This window comes from Epinephelus moara, chromosome 16 (assembly GCF_006386435.1).
Source record: "Epinephelus moara isolate mb chromosome 16, YSFRI_EMoa_1.0, whole genome shotgun sequence".
Taxonomy (NCBI): Eukaryota; Metazoa; Chordata; class Actinopteri; order Perciformes; family Serranidae; genus Epinephelus; species Epinephelus moara.
In genome coordinates, this window is record NC_065521.1 from 351,148 (window position 1) to 371,618 (window position 20,471).

The following is a 20,471-nucleotide window of genomic DNA, read 5'->3' on the forward strand; positions in this document are numbered from 1 at the left end:
CCCCCCCCCCCCCCCCCCCCCATCATCTAAATAAACTCTTTACACGCAACTCAGCTGGCGGCCTGCCGAGCCTGTCTGCTGCTGCTGAGAGCGCCTGTCAGTCAGCGACCCATCCTGGATTACTGACTGCTGTACTGGTTTACAAACTGGTTCACTGCCACATTGGTTGACCAGATTACTGACTGGTTTACTGGCTGGTTTACTGGTTTAGTAACTGGTTTCCTGCCAAATTGGTTGGCCACATTATTGACTGGTTTACTGCCTAGTTATTTGACTGTTTTACTGGCTGAGTAACTGGTTTCCTGCCTAATTGATCTGCTGGATTACAAACTGGTTTACTGGCTTGTTTACTGGTTTAGTAACTGGTTTCCTGCCTAATTGATTGGCTGGGTTACTGACTGGTTTTCTGGCTGAGTAACTGGTTTACCACCTAGTTGATTGGATGGATTACTGACTGGTTTAGAAACTGGTTTACTGCCAAATTGGTTGGCCAGATTACTGACTGGTTTACTGGCTGCTTTACTGGTTTTAGTAACTGGTTTACCACCTAATTGTTTGGTTGTGTTACTGACTGGTTTACTGGTTAGTTCTGGTTTAGTAACTGGTTTCCTGTCAAATTGATTGGCAGTACACCAGTCAGTGCTGTTGCTGAGAGCGCCTGTCAGTCAGCGATCAGGGCTACAAGCTGCATCCAGGCTGGGCTCAGGACAGCTGACTGGTTTTCTGACCGTCTTACGGGGGCGGGAAGAAATTGATTCATCCAAGCATCAAGATTTTATTTTGTTTTATGATTTCTTCTTCACGACTTTTCTTAAAGAACCTCTCAGATTTCCACGTTTCCACAGCAGCACTCACAGAAGTAACATTACAGCAGTGTTTGATTTAGAATTCATGAATGGTCGCCGTGGCAGATTCACACAGGATCAAAGCCCCGCTGCAAATTTTTCAAATCAGCGGTGCAGTGAGTCATGTTAATGAGGCTTTACTGGATTAAGATTACAGCTGCCACCGGCAATAATAACAGCGACTGAAGCTCCTCCAGTAACACTTGAGCTTGTCACCATGTCTCTGCATCAAGACAAATTGCTGCAGTGGGAAACAAACCAACGGAGGTTAAGTGGGACGGCTGAAATGTGCCTCCTGCAGATTCAGGGAATAAGCTTATTATTCCTGGCAGGTTCTTCAGAGGTTGAGGTGGTGCTGTACTCCAGAGACACTTTGGGGTTTGGGTGGAGGTTTGTTAGTGTGTGGACTTTGGTTTGGTGCTTGGAGGAGGAAGGAGTGTGGTGGTGACGGAGGAGGAGACGCAGACGAGGAAGGAGAAGGAGATCAAACCTAATGGTTTAAAGTCAGGCTCTTAAATCAGTCGTTTTGTCAATGAGGTTTGGTGCAAAGAAAAAACTTTACTCGTACTTACAGCTTTGTTTCTGTGTGTGTGTGTGTGTGTGTGTGTGTGTGTGTGCGTGCGTGTGTGTGTGTGTGTGTGTGTGTGCGTGCAGCCGAATGGTTTCCTGTCCTCAATGGGTCCACGGCACGACAGCGATAAGAGCACCGGAGCTACATTATGCTTCAAACTCCATTACAGATTACTGGCTCTAATGCTCCCCCCTCCTCTTCCTCCTCCTCCCACCTCCTCATGTCTCCTGTCCTCACCCCCTCCCACCTCCTCCTGTCCTCCTCCTCACCCACTACACCTCCTTCCCTCTTGTCTTTCCTCCCGCTCCCCTTTTCCCCCCTTATACAAAATCAAAAAAGAAATCCTTTTTCCTCCCTCCTGTTTCCATTGTTTCTCTCCTCCTCCTGCTCCTTCTCTTCCTCCCACCTCCTCCTGTCTCTCCTCACCCCCTCCCACCTCTACCTGTCCTCCTCCTCACCCACTACACCTCTTCTTGTCTTTCCTCCCGCTCCCCTTTTCCGCCCTTATACAAAATCCAAAAAAATCCTTTCTCCTTCCATCTCACTCTTCCTCCCTCCTGTTTCCATTGTTTCTCTCCTCCAACCTCCTCCTGTCTCTCCGTCTCACTTGACCTCGCTCCATCGTTGTCCTCCTTCTCCTCTTACTCCCTCCTCCTTCCTCTCGTCTCTCCTCCTACTCCACGTTATTTTCTCCCCCTTTTAAATAATCATTTCCCTTGACCTCCTGTTACCTCCCTCGTGTTTCCATCTCTGTCCTCTTCCTTTCACCTCCTCTCCTTGCCCTCCACCTCCTCCTATCTCGCCACACCTCCTCCACCCCATCCTCCTCTTCTTTACCACTTTACCTCCCTCCATCTTTGTTCTCCCGCTCCTTTTACTCCCACTGACTTCCTCCTCCCCTTCTCCTCCTTTAGTTTATTTTCTCCCCCTTTCACAAAATCATTTCCTTTGACCTCCTGTTACCTCCCATCGTCTTCTTCTTCTTGACTCCTCTCCTTGCCCTCCACCTCCTCTTCACCTCTCCGCTTCTACAACTTCCTCTGTCCCACTTTTACCAAAAACTCCCCCTTTCACCTCCCTTTACCTTCTTTACATCTCTCCTCCTACCTCTTGTCAGCTTCTACCCTCCTTCCTCCTCCTCCTCCTCCCCTTGCCCACCCCACGCTCCCATTTTTTTCCTCACCCCAAACAAAATCTCCTCCTCCTGCTTCCTACCTGTCTTTCTGTCTCACCCCCTCCTTTTCTTTCTTCCACCTCCTCCCTCTCCTCCTCCTTCACTGTGTCTCCCCCTTTAACAAAGTCTTTATCTTTGACCTCCTGTTACCTCCCTTGTGTTTCCAGCTCTGTCCTCTTCCTCTCACCTACGCCTCCTCCTGTCTGTCCACACCTCCTTCACCTCCCTCATCCTCCCACACCAATTGTTTTCCTCCTCCTTTTACTGAAAACTCCTCCTTTCATCTCCCCTTACTTTGTTTCCATCTCTCCTCCTACGTCCCGTCAGCTTCTACCTCTCTTTTTTATTTTCTCCCCCTGCTCTTTTTTCCCTTCACCTCCTCCTCCTCTTTCTCCTAACCCCTCTCCTTTTCTTAGCCCTCTCCACCTCCTCCGTCTCCTCCTTCTCCACTTTATTTTCTCCCCCTGTTGCAAAATCATTGCCTTTGACCTCCTGTCACCTCCTCCTGTCTGTCCACACCTCCTCCACCTCCCTCATCCTCCCTCTTCAATTGTTTTCCTCCTCCTTTTATTGAAAACTCCTCCTTTCATCTCCCTTTATTTTGTTTCCATCTCTTCTCCTACCTCTCATCAGCTTCTGCCTTCACCTCCTTCTCCTCCTCTTTCTCCCAACCCCTCTCCACCTCCTCCCCGTCCTCCTCCTCCACTTTAATTTATCCCCGTTGCAAAATCATTTCCTTTGACACCTCCCATCAGCTTCCATCTCTGTCCTCTTCCTCTCACCTCCTCTCTTTGCCCTCCACCTCCTCCTCTATTGTCTCCACACCTCCTCCACCCCCTCATCCTCCCACCCCAGCTCCTTTTCTCCTCCCTTTACCAGAAACATCCTCCTTTTATCTCCCTCTATCTCCTTTCTGTTTCCATCTCTCCTCCTACCTCTCATCAGCTTCTGCCTCTCTTTACATTTTCTCCCCCCTGCTCTTTTTTTCCCTTCACCTCCTCCTCCTCCTCTTCCTCCCAACCTCTCTCCACCTCCTCCCCGNCCCTCATCCTCCCACCCCTCTCCACACCTCCTCCACCCCCTCATCCTCCCACCCCAACTCCTTTCCTCCTCCCTTTACCAGAAACGTCCTCCTTGTCTCTGTTTCCATCTCTCCTCCTACCTCTCATCAGCTTCTGCCTCTCTTCACATTTTCCCTGCCTCCTCCTCCTCCTCCTCCTCCTCCTCCTCCTCCTCCTCCACCCTCATCAGTATCTACTGTATAACAACATTTAGCAGTTCCAAATTGGACAACATGTAATCATGCAAACCATTCAAAAGCCAGTGAAGGCATATCAGACGCTTTGGCAGCCGTCCCCATTACTGTGTGTGTGTGTGTGTGTGTGTGTGTGTGTGTGTGTGAGTCTATGCACACACACACACACACACACACACACTAAATGTTTTCCCTCTCTCTCTCTCTCTCTCGTCTTTTCCTCCGCCGGCCTCCTTCCTCTCCTTTCTCAGCTCAGGATGCCGGGGATTGAAAGTTCGCACGCGAGGCTAAGTGTGTGTGTGTGTGTGTGTGTGTGTGTGTGTGTGTGTGTGTGTGTAGGGAAAAGGGGAGTTCATTTGAAACCGAAGCAGCGACTCCAGCAAATTAGCCGTGTTTCCATCAGTTGTGTTGAAGCGAGTAAAGAGGCTTCCTGATCATTTCTGACCCTCCTGATGTTTCCTGTCTTTCTTTCTTTCTTTCTTTCTTTCTTTCTTTCTTTCTTTCTTTCTTTCAACAACACGACCTTCTTCTTTTTGGATGTTTCTCATAGCGCAAACTCGTCTTTCGAAACCGTGTTGCCAAACAACCATGTTGTTTTCTGTCTCTTGTTGCCACACTTTCACTTTTGGAAGGAATGAATGCGTCTCCCTAAAACATTTGGGTCTCAGATTCTCTGCAGTTGCATTTATATTAATAAAAAATATAAAATAAATTAAATTAAATTAAAACAAGAAAAAGACAAAGATACTTAAACTTAATAATTATTTAATACTTTTCAGTGATCAGTTTGTAGGAATTAAACCCCACAAACTTTATGTTTTAAGTCCTCAAACTAAAGCTGGATTAATAGTGACACCTACCTGTGATAATATTAATAGAAACAACAGCTCTCTTGATGCAATGTTTATTTTGTATAAGATTTTTAGTCTGTAACTTCCTGTACGTAACATGATACAACATTAATGCATTCACAAGACAGAAATTAACTCGATGTAACTATTTAGAACATTAGACATTTGCAATACTGACTTGAAACCTCAACATTTTTGAGCAACATGTCTCTTATATTTTTACATTTTCTTATATTTCAGTCATTTTTGAGAATCAGGACAAAACCTTACAGTTTAGCAGGAGAAAAAGGTTCTCATGATCCTGCTTCATATTTCTTTGAAACCTTCTTTTTTAGGACCCTAAGTTTTTGTCTTGCTGCCAAGGTCAGCTCACAGCCCATGGGGTTTGTTTGGCGGCCATTTTGAATTGACGTCCGCACTTTTTATAACTTGTGAGCCAGACAACGTACAAAGACAAATGAACCCACTTTCATATATTTTACACCAGTAAAAAGATGATCGTAGCAGTACATTTTGACACCAATTTATCAGCACATACTGTTAATATTAGATTTTTAAGGCTTTTAACACAGTTTTTAATCATTTGAAGTTGTGAATTCCTCTCTGGGACGAGGCTGTTTTCTGGGACAGAGAAAGTTTATACATTAAAAAAATTACCGCGGATTAAAATATTTGAGAAATCATATTTATTTCATACATATAAAATCTTTAAAGATACTGTTTTACCACAGAAACAGAATCAGTGGGATGATAAGTTCGAATTTTAAGGGTTTTTTGTTTTGGTAGGACTCATTTGCCCCAATTCTCAGGAACGGTTGCAGCAGTATACCAATTTTAACCTCTCTAACTCTGTTAAATGGTATCTCCCAGGCGCACTACGTCATCAAACCATGTGATGTTTGGTATTGCCAGATTCAGGAAGCTCTCGACTTTTCAAAAATAACATCGTTTTTCTTTTATTTCTTATGGATTTCGCACCAGAGCAGCCTAAACACACAAAGTCCAAAATCGCGATGAGTAGTGACAAGTCATGTCATGCTGTTTTTCGATGGGAAAAGTTAAAGGAAAAACATTTTTTATTTTATATTATTAAATCTTCAATTTTTTACTGACTTCAGAGGCCCATTACTCTGTCTCTGTATCACCTAGAGTGTTTCTGACACTTTCACAAGAAACTTCAGGGAGTTTTCTTTCTGGCAAGACCTCATGCATGCATGTAGTCAGAGCGGTTCAGAAGCTACAGTCATTTTAATTTGGGTATGTCATTTTAGGCGTTTTTGCTACAAAATGGGGGTGGAGTGCAAGAGGTTAACTATTATTGCTCAAAAATGTTGAGGTTTCAAATCACTATTGCAAATTTCTAATGTTCTAAAAAGTACAAGAGGTTAAGGTATACTGTGATATGAAAGTTGACGGTTATCATACCGTGTACATTTGCTTATCTGTGATATTGAGGGAAAAAAATGCAACTGAACAGAGAATGTCAGTTTTATTAGGGCCTGAGCACAACTTCTTCTTCTTCCTCATCTCATTTTCGAGGGCCTAAAGTGTCTCAGAAAGTTATGAAATTTTGCACACACAATATTTTAGAGGTCTCATGCTTGGGTGCCAAAAATTGGCTCAGTAGCGCCCCCTGTTACATTTCTACGTGAGAGTTAAAAAGGGAGAGTTTTTACACATAAATTATGTTTCAATTGAACGTTTGTTCTACTATAAAAACGACACATTGGAATCGTAATATTTTCTTAGACGGTTGTCGTACTCTAATTCTCAAGAATGGGTGATTTCTATATTTATATGTACACTAAAACTTTGATTAAACGCCCCGTCCCTTCTTCAAAATTAGCTCCTTTAGTTTTCAGAGTAGTTGAGTGACAGTGTTTGCAGATTAACTCCTGAAGTTGCCCCTCATTCACTGAGTGATTGGTGTGATCCCAGTGTGTGTGTGTGTGTGTGTGTGTCAGGGTGTGGTGGGTCGTGTGCAGTATCAGCGGAGGCACCCGAGGATGACCCGCCGTTCAGACGAGAAGGAATGTAAACGCTGAGACGTCTCCTCCAGACTCGGCCTTATCGTAGCAGCATGCCGGGGGGTCAGAGGTCGTAGGAAGAGCAGGGTCAGGGCTGGAGCAGTGTGTGTGTGTGCATGTGTGTGTGCTTGGTGCATGAACTTTCACAGGACGTTTTGTGCAGTTTCAATGCCTGAATGCAGCCTGTGTGCGAACCTTTGCTCACATGTCTCCAGGAAACGACTGACAGCGGGACTCATCAGTCAGCTTCGGGCCTGCGGGCAGAAGACTCGATAAATCAAAATCTCAGAGCTGCAGTTTGACACATTCTCCTCGTTAAATCGATATAAATAAACAGGGTGCATTTCACGCTGACAGTGTGTGTTTTCAGGCCCGAATCCCCGATTCACCTGTGACACTCGGGACGTTGGGTTGTTTACCATTTTTCTGTGGGCTCGCCATTTGGGCGCGGCCATCTGTGAAATAGTTGTGGTTTTCAAAGTGAGACTTTTAACCGCAGAGCAGGAAGTGGCAGTTACAACAAGCATGGACGGAGAGAAGAAGTTAGAAAACAAGTTAATAAAGAGATGCATGTCTATTTTAAATGAAGTTTGGCACCAGCAGGGTTATTACAGCCCCCCCTCGATGGACAAATGGCGGCAGTTTATGGTTCAGATTACATGTGGTCTCCACAAAATGTCATTGATCAAAGGGACAGCACCATAACAGGAAACTGGGCGCACCAGACAACAGATGATACATGTTAGAAAACACAGAGACGATTTAGCGAGAATGGAGAAGCACTCAGAGGGGAACTTTGAATATGAAACCCTTCTCGATTTCCAAACCACACTAGGGCTTTTCTATACTTTCGCCCTCGTTCATGTCCAAACCTGCCCAGAGAGGATCAGAGAGGGAGGAAGAGTGAGCTCGAACTGAGAAGTGAAAGACGAGGGGGGGGGAGTCGGTGATTCTGATCTCCTGTCACCCCTCCTCCTCCTCCTCCATGGTGCAGTCCAAAGGGATGAAGAACAATGACTCCATTCAGCTCTTGGGTTTCAAAGTCGACAGAAACCGCAGAGTGCTTCAGAGCGGGTGTTTGGAGATGGAGGGAGGGTGGCGAGGGGCGAGGGGGGGGGCGGCGTGTTCGCAAATATGATAGAAAAGGAAAAACGGTGATGTAGTGGAGGGGTTGTAAATTATTTCATGACGGGGTTAACAAGTGCACACCCAGAAAAAAGAAGTTCTTAAAGGGTCTTCGGGAAGCTTTTAGGGACTGTTACTCATGCTGTGTTCACACGGCGAGCGTCAAGGCAACTGTGTGACCAGTACATGATCGAGGAGTTGCTGTGGAAGTGTTGCTCAAACACTTCTTTACATAGCTTTGTCGCCTTGTGCTTGTGTTTGTCTGCTACTTGCCACACAGCACCTCGACTTCATGTCATCTAAACATTGTATTTTAACTTCACACTTTGCCGCTGCATTGCATCCCTGTGTGCACCACAATGCACACAACAGAACTGAAACATATGATTAATTGACGCCTCAATGTGGCTAGACTGCTAAAAAAAATCTTCAGACAAGCGCAACTTTGGTTTGTAATGCGTCAGGCTTATCTGATGGGGCAAGTTTCGGACGTGACAGTTTGCAGCTTCATGTCACTTGCTTCTCTTGAAAATGACGCCTGTTGCTGTGTCGCTCGAGTTGTGAAGACAGCGCAACAAGCATTTTAATTAATGAATAATTAGACTAAATTCATATTTTTACTTGTAGGAATAGGACTGTAAAATGTAAGAACAGTGATAATAAACATAAAACAGACAAACAATGCAAATTGATATAAAAGGACGCTTAAAAACTGTTTAAAAAAGGATGAACTGATTCAAAAATTCTATTTAAAAATGGTGAAAGTATTCATAAGATAAAATAAATCACAGAATTATAAAATCATTCATCATAAAATTAAGTATGATACAACATTTTAAGAGTTACAGTAGCTTGAAGCAAAAAAAGAAACAGTTTCATGGTCCTAGTTAAAGGCTAACGAGAACGGATACGTTTTAAACTTTCAATTAAAAATTTTAGCGAGCTAGCTTCCCTGATATCTGTTGGGGCGTAATTGACAAAGGCTGCATCCCCGATCTTCTTTCAGCTGTTGCTGAGAGCCTCCAAAAAAATCCCACAATTATAGAATTTACCAAGGCCTAAACTGACTTTAGATACTATTGAAATACAGTGGTATCGGCTCGATACTTGGTATTGGCCAGTATGCAAGTTCAAACTTAAAAATTCCCTAGTTACAGCTTCTCAATTGTAAGGATTTACTTAATTTCATATGATGGATAAATTTAGTATCTTTTGGTTTTGGACTGTTGCATGGATAAAACAAGTGATTTGAAGACATGTCTGTGGGTTTAGCGATGACCATTTCCTCTATTTTCTTACACTTTATAAATCAGATGTGTACAAGCACATGACTGGATTACACTAACATGCAGAGGAAATCTTGTTTTTCTCTAAAATAGAGTTATTTATACCGTTAACGACCCACACAGACCTTTTAGAGCACCCTTAGCTTCTTTATAGTGCCGTAAAGTTATCACCAAAACATCCAAGCACCATGTATGTTCAACATAAGACCATAAAAGAAGGGCACCAGGCTTTGTATACACAACACAAATGAAGCAGGGGAGGAGGCATGTTGAGTGCCTCAGGGCCCGTCTTCATTAAACCATAGAAGAAGAGAGGGCGGAGGTGGTTTGAGGGGGTTCTCCTGTTTTATGAGGGTTCTGGCAGTTTGGTAAAAGTCAGCTGTTCCTTGTTAAAATGTCAGCGTTGGGGGGTAGAGAGGTAACTGAAGTGGGTTTTTTAACCACGTCAGAAGCAGAGCTGGGAGTTCCCCAGGGCACCTACGTCGATCCTCTCATGTTTTCCTTTTTTTCTTGCTTCGTTTGTGTTTTTCTATGTTTGTGTCTCTTGTTTCGTCCTTCAAGTATCACACTTTGTCGTTTGTCTTCACGCCTATTTCTCACTTTGTTCAGCACGTTCACACTTTTTCTATTTATACCCCACATGCCTCTTTCAGTTCTCCGTCCCCATCTTAATCAATCTCCTGTCTCACCCTGTTCTCGGTACTAAAATAGCTTATTGTTGCTGTACTGCCACACTAAACCAGATCGCCTCCAGCTATGAGTGTTGTGCATATGAGTGTGTTAGAGAAGCCCTCACTCTGAGCGTGCCCAGACAAACCCCCCTCCAAACACACACACACACACACACTAACAAAACAAAACCACACAAAGGGCAACAGTGAAATCAAAGACAAAGACGTACACTCTTAAATTCCTGCGCCTAGTTTTGGTTAACACATCTTTTCTGAATATTTGTTAACAACCCACACATTGTTTGCGTTATGTTCTTGGACGACTGTTCCATATTTGCTCTTAAAATCATTAGCCAGCCTCTTAAAACCTGTAAAAGTGTCTCATTTAGTCAACAAAGAGCACAAGTTCAGTCCTGTCCAGTTTCTGTTTGGGCTGCAGCCAAACTGTGTACTGTAAACCTTTATCTCCAGGTGGTGCATGTCTAAATTTAGAGCTCCCGTCTTCTTGAGGTATCATATTTGTCAGAGATGATCCTGTGTAAGCGTCTCCTATCATTCCTATATTGTGAGGGAATGTTTGTGTGCGGTCAGGTTACAGAGAAGGTGTCAAACCAGGTGTCATGAGAGTGAGAGTGTGCAGGTACGCCAGGTGATTTCACTGCTCTGAACTCTTGGAGATGAGGAACCAATGAAGGCAAATTGGTTGATGAAATACACGTCCAGCTCCTCAAATGTGAGAATTTTGTGCTTTTCTTTGTCATAAATGATGGTAAATGAAATATCTTTGGGTCTGAGGGATGAAAATGGAAACATCTCACTGGCATTAGACAGTATTTACAGGTTTATTTGAGCAGTGCCTGTAAAAACAGCCCCTGTAAACCTGCTGAATGTCTGTGGTTGTACTGGGAAGCTCCCAGGTGGTAACCTTTATAACGCTGGTGATGTGAAGCAGGGCGTCGCTGGGAACAGAGCGACTGTGCTCAGCTAACCTTCCCTGAATAAATAAACACACACAGAATAGAAGCGTACCTACTCAGGCTGAATCAAAGTGTGAAACCCGGCTGCTGGCCCGCAAAAGAAAACAGAGGATTCAGTATTTAAATTCATGAAATGTGAGAGCGCATGAAATCAGTTGGCACTGCTGCGTTGTGCCATAAATCACGTTAAACGCCATGCAGAGCATGCTGTGGGAGCTGTGAAACATTTGGCATGGCACAAGGGAGAGGAAAAACTCCCCGTGAGGAGCGGGAGAGGGGGAGAAGGAGCAAAGGAGCATGGGATTAAACGTGAAGTCTGTTTTAACATGAAGCTCGCATGTTGACACATTTCACAACACATGCTGGGAAATCACCAGCATCAGGCTCAGCAGGGGAGCAGGGGAGCAGGTGAGGTCGAGTCCACAGGTAATCAGCCAGTTGTCCATCCTTCTGTCCGTATGTCCCGTTCTTGTGAACTCCATATCTCAAGAACGCCTTGAGGGAGTTTCCTCAAATTTGGCACAAACGTTCACTTGGACTCAAGAATGAATTGATTAGAAATTGGCGGTCAAGGGTCGCTGTGACCGCACAAAATATTGGCCGTAACTCAAGAACTGATACGCTGATGTCTAATAGAATAAACTATGACATTTTATATCCAAAAGGTCAAAGGTCAACTTCACTGTGACATCATAATGTTCCGCAAAAAAACTTTTCTGGCCATTACTCAACGACCTAACTCAGGATCAGGATATAACCATGGCCAAAATAATTCGGAGGCATACAACCCTGAGGCGGTAATCGTAGTACAGTTTCCACGTGACTTTGAATGAATGATCCTTATTGTCACCATATGCACAGATGAACTAAATCTTAACGAAAACAAGACAACCAAAGACAAAACTTAAAAAGACTCAAAGAAGCACCAGAACAAATTAACAGCAGCAGAAGCTAGCAGTGGTGTAAGAAGTGAGCAGCTTTTTAGCCACCAGACGTGGGTGTTTTGTAGCAACCTGTCGCTGTGTTTCCACCTGGGATAGTGCCACATAAAGCGTTTGTTTCCCCAGACATCGCTGCATTTACAGCCCCAACACGGGTACTTTTAGCCACCACGTGATCTTTACCCCATCACAACCAAGTGTTTTTATGTGCCTAAACGTAATAAGGGCTAACCCTTGAAAGTCGGAGATTCGAATCATCACTCGACTGAGACTGGGGACGTTTTGGTCCCCAGATTTTGCTGCTGAGTGAGCATTCTTGACTTTCACGCTGCTCTTTGGCGCAGACAGCTGTTGAAAAACAAATCCTCACATGTGTATCAAACGGCCAAATCTGATTCAACTGACATAATTCTGGGTCAGGTACAGGCCTAGATCCCAGCAGCTTTTTAGGCTTCAAACATGAGTATTTCGTAGTGAGTGCGATATCTCAAGAACGCCTTTGGGGGAGTTTCTTCAAATTTGGCACAAACGTCCACTAGGACTCAGCAATGACATTATTAGGTTTGGTGGTCATAGGTCGAAGGTCACTGTGACCTTGTCTGTTTCATTCTTGTGAATGGACCTGCGGTTGTGCAGCGCTTTTCCGGTCTTCCAACCAGTGCTTCAACACTACAGGTCACATTCACACACTGATGGCCGACGCTACCATACATGGTGCCCCCTGCTACTGTAACCATTCACTTGCACTCACACACCGATGGAACAGCCATCAGGAGCCATTTGGGGTTCAGCATCGTGCCCAAGGACACTTGGGCGACATGCGACACGACATGCGGGCTGGACAAGTTGGGGATCAAACAGCAATTAGTGGGCAATCCGCTCTACCACTGAGCCAAAATCACCCTGAAAACTGAGTGCAATATCTTAAGAATGCCTTGAGGAAATATCTTCAAATTTGGCACAAATGTCTACTTTAAATCAAGGATGGACTGATTAGATTCTGTGTACAAAGGTCAAGGGTCAAGGTCACTGTGACCTCACCCGTCACACTCTCGCGAACTCAATATCTTCAGAATGCCATGAGGTAGTATCTTCAAATTTGGCACAAATGTCCACTTTGAGTCAAGGATGAACTGATTAGATATTTGTGGTCAAGGTTGCATCCAACTCACTCTTGTTAACGTGATCTCAAAAACATCTCGAAGGAATTTGTTCAAATTCAAACCTTGCGTCTGTCTTATTTTGTCTCAAAAAGGCCTTGAGGGAGTTCTCTCAAATTTGGCACAAATGTCCACTTGGACTCAAGGAGGAACTGATCAAAAAAATTTGGTGGTTCAAGGTCAAAGGTCATTGTGACCTCACGTCCTTCTCATTTTTTGCATGCGATATCTCAAGAAGGCATTGAGGGAATTTGTTTAAATTCGTCACAAACGTCCACTTGGGCTGAAAAATAAACTGATTAGAATTTGGTGGTCAGAGGTCACTGTGAGCTGACGATACATGTTTTTACCATAACTCAAGAATTATTGTGCTAATTATGACAAAACTTCACACAGATGTCTAACAGGATAAAATAATGAAGCGATGGCATTTTATATCCAAAAGGTCAAAGGTCAGCTTCATTTATTTCGTAGCAACCTGTGGCTGTATTTCCTGCCGGGATAGTGCCACGTTAACACGGTTGTTTTTTCCGGAGACATTGGCACATTTACCGCAGGGATTGTGCCCCCAAAAGTGGGTATTCAAGTAAAGTATCTGTTTATTTTCCATTTAATAATATGCCTCGTCGTTGTGGTTTATTGGTGTATTGTTCGTGTTGTATAATCCTGTTTAAATGTAAAGCTACAGCCCCCCCAACAAAGACAACAACAGCACATAAACCAGGACAGTGCACATTAATAAACGCTGCTGTAAATTAGCCAACAAGCTGTTTGTTTGTAGCTGCAGGCGCTGCCAGATGTTGCATCGTCACCCAGAAAGAATCTCAGATTAAAGCCGTATAGACTAAAATCATTAGAAATGAGTGCAAAATCATTTAACTTGTGTGCATATTTATTCTTTTATGTGACATTTTTACTCCCTTTAATGTGCGTTCATGTCCTGGTGTTGCGTCAGTCGTGTAATATTTTAAGGCCGGGCGTGCAGGGTGGCCAGACCTCCAAAATATGCGAGACAAGTGAAATGTCTGCTGTGGGAATGCGAGCGGTCGGCGGCCTCGTGAATCAAACTAAATAAAACAGGCGCTGGTGTAAATCAGCACACGAGGGCATCTCAAAAATAAAAACTTCCCGCTTTTTGTTTGCTTTTTTTGTGTGTGTTTTAAAAAGTTGATTTATGTCGACCAGACAGAGTCTCTCTTTGCTCGTCCAAACTATCTCCTTGGCTCTCGGGTGTATTTTGGGATTCGCACCAGCTGCTCCACAACACAGATGATGTGTTCTCTCCATATTTCTATGGCTCCAGATCAAACCAATGTTGGCCGAACACCCACACTATTTGAATTTCCTGCCACAGCGCGGGAACGTCCTCTTTGATAGAAGCTCCTGACATGTAACGCCACCTGGTTTTCCTCACGGGGAGGAGATTTAAAGAGTGTGTGACCAGCTGTAGCCACAGGGACGTTTCCCTTTCTGTGTGCTCCACTGTGTTTTAACCAGCCCATCTGGTTTGGTTGTCCCCTGGCGTGTTCTTGTCTCTGCAGCAGGCTCTTATGGCAAATCTCAAATTATCTGAGTCTTTTATGGCTCTTACCAAACTGTGCTTTTACTTTTGGCTTGTCCTTGGCGATGTTCGAAGCTTTTTGATGACAGTGACCATCAAACCCAACCAGAGGACAAGTTTTCCTCTGCTATTTAAAGCAATGATTTGGTGAAATTTGCTTTCTTGCTGAGAGAGTTTCATCTTTGCACGGTAAATATGAAGCTAGTTAGCTTAGCTTAGCATAAAGACTGGAAACAAAGGGAAACAGCTAGCATAGCTCTGACCAAAGGTAACAAAATCTTCCGTTTAGCTCGTGTAAAGGTCCGAAATTAATTATATTATATTAAATAAGATAAATTCAATTGAATTATTTCTCGTCTTTGTTTAGGATGGATTTAAGATACATGAATCAGTGTATTTAGCGATGAAAAATAGTCATAACACCACTGTTACTACAATTTTCTTGCTGTCAGACATTTTTAAACTTAAGCTCATCACATATAATCACTGTAAGGAAACGTCTAAAAAAGAGCTTCCTGTAACTTTTCTTCTGGTGGATTATAACTTATAATCAGAGGGTTACTATCCGGTGTCTCTAAATTATACGTAAAATGCTTTTTATGCTTTTTCAGTTGGAGACGCTGCATGTTTCCATCGTCTCGTTTCGGAGCAAAACTCTTCTGCACACACGAGCACTATTAGAAAACCAGCTCGATCTGGATCGATCGAGTCTGCCCGTCAGCGTCTGAGGCAGTCGTCGACCACTTCACATGATTCCTGTCCTCCAAAATGGCCGCCTCCCTGCTGCGTTCGGTCCGCTGGGGGAAAATACGGAGGCCAACGGGTAATTTTGTGGCTCTGCCTGTTATCCTCGTTTGGCCTGGAGTTTTTTTAACAGGGGCAGGGCTGAGCCAGCCTCCATGCACCATGTGTGTGTGTGTGTGCCAGTACTCCAAACCAGCAGCCTGCACAGAGTGTCGGCCTGCAGCTTCTCTTCCATGGATTGATCAGTTGATTTGTCGTCTTTAAACTGTCCGCAGAGCTCAAGGTGACGTCTTCAATCAGACCAAAGTCACACATATTGATTTGTTTTATGCCAATAATTTAGTTCCATAAATCAAACTGGTTTGTGTCCGCCTGTTCCTCCGCCATCACTACACCCATCATCACGGCCGCAGTACCTGTGGCCGAAGGCATTATGTTCTCTGGTTGTCCGTCCACATGTCCCATTATTTTGAACGCAATATCGCAAAAATTATGTAACAAAACTTCTTCAAATTTGGCACAAACGTCCACTTGGACTCAAGGATTAAATGACGAGAATTTGGTGGTTTAAGGTCAAGGTCATTGCGACCTGTGTTCATCCCATTCTTATGAGTGCAATATCTCAAGAACGCCTTGAGGGAGTTTCTTCAAATTTGGCACAAACGTCCACTTGGTGGTCATAGGTCGAAGGTCACTGTTACCTTGTCTGTTTCATTATTGTAAATGGACCTGCAGTTGTACCACTCGGACAGTGCTTCAACACTACATGTCACATTCACACACTGGTGGCTGACGCTACCGTACATGTGCCACCTGCTACTGTAAGGTCCATTCACTTGCACTCACACACCGATAAACAGCCATCGGAAGCAATTTCGGGTTCAGTATCTTTCCCAAGGACACTTCGGGCCAGAGGAGCAGGGTATCCAACAGCCAATCTTTCGATTAGTGGACGATCTGCTCCACCTCTGAGTCACAACCACCCTGGAAAAATGGATGTGATATCTCAAGAACACATTGAGAGGATTTAATTAATTTTGGCACAAATGTCCATTTAGACTTATTGATGAACTGATTCGATTTTGGTAGTTAAAGGTCTCTGTGATCTTGCTCTTGTCTTTCTCATAATCGCAATATCTCAAGAAGACCTTGAGGGAAGTTATTTAAATTTGGCAGAAAATGTCCAGCTCGAATGAAGAATTAACCGATGAGAATTTGATGGCTGAAAGTCAAAGGTCAAGGTCACTGTGGCCTCATGTGTCTCAATCTTGTAAATTCGTAACTTGTATCTCAAGAACACCTCCAGGGATTGTTTTGCAAATTTAGCACAAACATCCACTTGGACTCAGCAATGAACTGATTAGATTTTTGGGGTCAAAGGTCAAGGTCTCCGTGGCCTTGCATCTGTCTCACTCTTGTGATTGATATCTCAAAAACACCTTGAGGGAATTTCTTCAAATTTGGCACGAACAACATCTTGGACTCAAAAATGAACTGATTAGATTTTTGTGGTCAAAAGTCCAAGTGACTGTGACCTTGTGTCTGTCTTATTTTGTGAACAAGATATCTCAAGAATGCCTGGAAGGAGTTCTCTCAAATTTGGCACAAACATCCACTTGGACTCAAGGAGGAACTGATTAAGATTTGGTGGTAAAAGGTCAAACGTAAAGGTCACTGTGACCTGACAAAACATGTTTCTGGCCATAACTCAAAAATTCTTAGGCCACATTTGACAAAACTTCACACGGATGTCTAACAGGATAAAACAGTGAAGTGATGACATTTTATATCCAAAAGGTCAAAGGTCAACTTCACTGTGACATCATAATGATTTGCATAAAACACTTCTCTGTCCGTTATTCGGCGTCATATCTCAGGAACAGAAGGGGAGACATTTGGTCAGAGACTGAATTAGTGACTGTCGGAGGGAAGATGTGTGTGAAGCATCACCGTTTTACCCAGTAAGGATACAAACTGTAACTGCAACTTGATTGGTCGGTGCAGGCACATGATTGCAAAGCGTTAATTCTAGGTTTTTTTTTACTTGCTTCCTCCACCTGCTTCCTCTTTGAGAGGATATTTTCGGGTTATTTTTCGCTTGTTTTTTTGCTGCTGATAAGAAGTGCCTGATAAGTGCCAGAAGGGGGAAGAGGAAGAGGAGGAAGAGTTGAGTGACAGTGTTGTAAGACGACAGGAAACATCAGGCAGCTCCACCCTGATAGAAAGAGACAGAGATGTTCCTCTTGGTTTTTTTCTCACTTCTCATTTCGCCAGATATAATATTTGAGAAGTTGTTTTGTAAACACAATCAGCTGCTTGTGGCTGAGTGTTGAGGAAGTTACGGCTCGAAGAAGTTGAAATACAGCAAAGCAAGTTCTGATGATAACATGATGATCTCTGTAACCCTACTGTCTCTGGTTAAACAAAAAGGATCTTACTCTTTAAATAAAAGCTCTATCTCTGTAGGGATCCTTTGCATATTGTGGTCAGACACACCATAATACTCTGAGCCTGTCAGTGACAAAAACAAACACTTTTAGTTGACGTACTTGGTGCAACATATAGTTCACTGCTCCCCAACACTGCTGCTGCATCACCCTGTTTCTTGGAATGTTGCACAACTTTGTCCGGAGATCTGTACACTGGGTGGAGAAAAGTAAAAGTTGTTTCTTAAATTGGTTTCAGTTCCTGTCTGTGGTTTCTTTTTCTGTGTTTTCTCAGAAATGTGTGTTCTTTTAAGAAAGTGAAATGAACAACAATACAAAACAGAAACAGATTTAATAAATGTCAATTTGGCCGTAAAAATGTGATCGGACGGCTCATTTTCTGTCCAACCTGCAGCTTGTTTGTTTCTTGGCACACTTGAAACTGAGTAACCCATCCTCTGTGGATGTTTTGTTTCTTCTTCTGTGGATTAAAACAACTGACAGGGTATTTTTTTATCTCCTTCACCTCCAGCCACCATGAAGAAAGGCCAGAATGGCACCAGCTGGACCAGCGAGCGGAGCCTCATGTTTGGGGTAAACGCCCAGAGCATGCCGACTCCGTCCTCCACAGCCTCCATCTCTCACCAGGTGACCTCCATCGATGGAGTCAGCTTCACTGAGGGAGACCTGCTGCTTCAGGTAACACCTCAACAATGCTGGTCGTTCTACAGATTGTTTTGTGTTTCAGAGACAAAGCAACATTAAGTTTTTTTTCTTTTTATCTTCAGGCTCTGAACGGCTTTGTGTTGGTGGTGACGGCTGAAGGCTACGTCTTCTACACATCCCCAACCATCCAGGACTTCCTCGGCTTCCACCAGGTAAAACAGGACGCAGGAATAAAACCAAAACCAACCTCAAAACCAACGTTAGGAAGTACTAATGTCTTCTGTCCACACTACCTATGTCAGCAGGTTTTAGCACACGATCTTAAGATGCAAAAACACCTAGGATTGATGCTTGAAATGCAGCTGATAAATGCTGTGAAGGGTTGGTAAAAACACTTATCCTAATGAGCAGACATGTAAAAAAAAGCAGCGTTCAGAGTTGTTCAAATAATATGAATACAATTTTTAAGGTAATATACGTACTAAAAATAAGGTTCAGAAGGACATCAAATTTAAATCACAGGAATAACAAGCTGTAAAATAAACAGCATCCTTTAAACTTGGCTCACAGTGTGTCATGTGCCCACTGTGTGTGTGTTTATGTGTGCGTGCGTGAGAACTGAACTGCTTTGTTGGCTGTGAACTCTTGACTTGTAAACACATCCGTTTGAATCGGGGTTAAAGATGTCTGCAGTCGGGGATAGAAAAAAACAGAAAAGAGTAAAAGAAACGTTGGTTGCCTGAAACGAGTGCACATGGTAAACAACACACACACACACTTGGACACACTAACACACAGAGAAATGCACTTATACACACACCACAGCTTTTCCACAACAGTCTGAAGTCAGGACGCTCATCAGGGCAGGAAGTGTTTTGTTCTCCAGGCTACAGTAGCTGGCTGGTAGTAGTGACAGCAACAGCAGTAGTTACAGCAGTAATAGTATGGAAGTTTTTTATTGGACTTTATTATTTGTTACCCACGCAAGACATCTACATCTACAAAAATATCTGTGTGAGGTGCAGTTACTCTCCACATCAGCAGGTGGCGACATTCCCTCACATGAGATAACTGTACCAAGGAGGCTTAACCAAAGAGCCTAACTAGCATTAGCATCCTTAACAATAACACCTGATCACAGGGACAGAAGTCAGCCACTGTCTGTTGTTTCTAGAGAGCATGGGGAATTTATTTATCTAAGTATGAACACTTGTTTCTTTTTATGTCAAGCGTTTGAAATATGGATGATTTGTAAGGATAATATTATTGCGATGGTAATTTTCAGTAGCGCGTTAATGGTAATCCCCATTATGTGTTAGCATCGAGCTAACTTACAAATTGAGAGCATCCCCCTGCAGAGTTGGAGCCGTCAAAAACGTATCCATTTTTAATTCAGCCAATCACGTCACAGTAGTGGGAGTAGTCAACATTTGAACTAACTAGCTATGCTAGCGCCACTTAGCATCTGCATATCAACTCCCCGATCATAATGGAATATAGTAACTTCAACCACTGCTCATTTTCGAAGGACCGCCACAATAAAATGTATTTGTTTATATTATAGCAAAATTAATGAATAATGAGTCGTTGTTGTTTGTGTCTGGCTGCCAGCATTAGCTAGCACAGCTATCACGCTAGCGCACACGTTCACGTTGTCTGTTTCGATTTCGAAATGATAATCTCAAGAAAGAAGATGTTCCTTGGAGTGATCCTCCTCTGGTGAAAGTTACTATATTCTCTGTTAATCCATGTTTAAGGATCTGAGAATGAGACGTTAGCTAGTGAGCTAGTGTGCTAGGTAGTGGAAACGTTTTCTGTTCTTTAAACACAAAATTATTGAACACAAGGCTAACGTTATTTTTACATGACGATCCAAAATATGTGTTTGGCAATCTCCATCCGTACAACATACAGCTGGGAGTCTGGTACTCGCGCATGCACATGTCTAAAACGGTGGTGGCTCTCCGGCTCAGCAGGGGGTGTTTCTCAGTTGTCATGGTGCTAGTGATAGTGATAAGGTCGTAGCAGCAGCAGTAGCAGAAAGAATAAGTTATGTACTATAGTAGTAGCATGAGCAGCAGCAGCAGCAGTAGAAGAAGAAAAGGTAGTAGTTGCAGTAGCATGAGTAGCAGCAGCAGCAGTAGAAGAAGAAGAAAAGGTAGTAGTTGCAGTAGCATGAGTAGCAGCAACA

General features: G+C 43.5%; 1 protein-coding gene across 1 annotated transcript in view; it reads left to right on the top strand.

Moving 5' to 3' along the window:
* Positions 1–20,471, top strand: part of ahr2 (aryl hydrocarbon receptor 2) — an 85,827-nt gene that overhangs the window by 52,560 nt on the left and 12,796 nt on the right. Inside the window, exons 3-4 of the mRNA XM_050064195.1 lie at positions 18,147–18,313; positions 18,403–18,492. Coding sequence (XP_049920152.1) covers positions 18,147–18,313; positions 18,403–18,492 — 257 coding nt within the window. The remainder of the gene's footprint in view (positions 1–18,146; positions 18,314–18,402; positions 18,493–20,471) is intronic.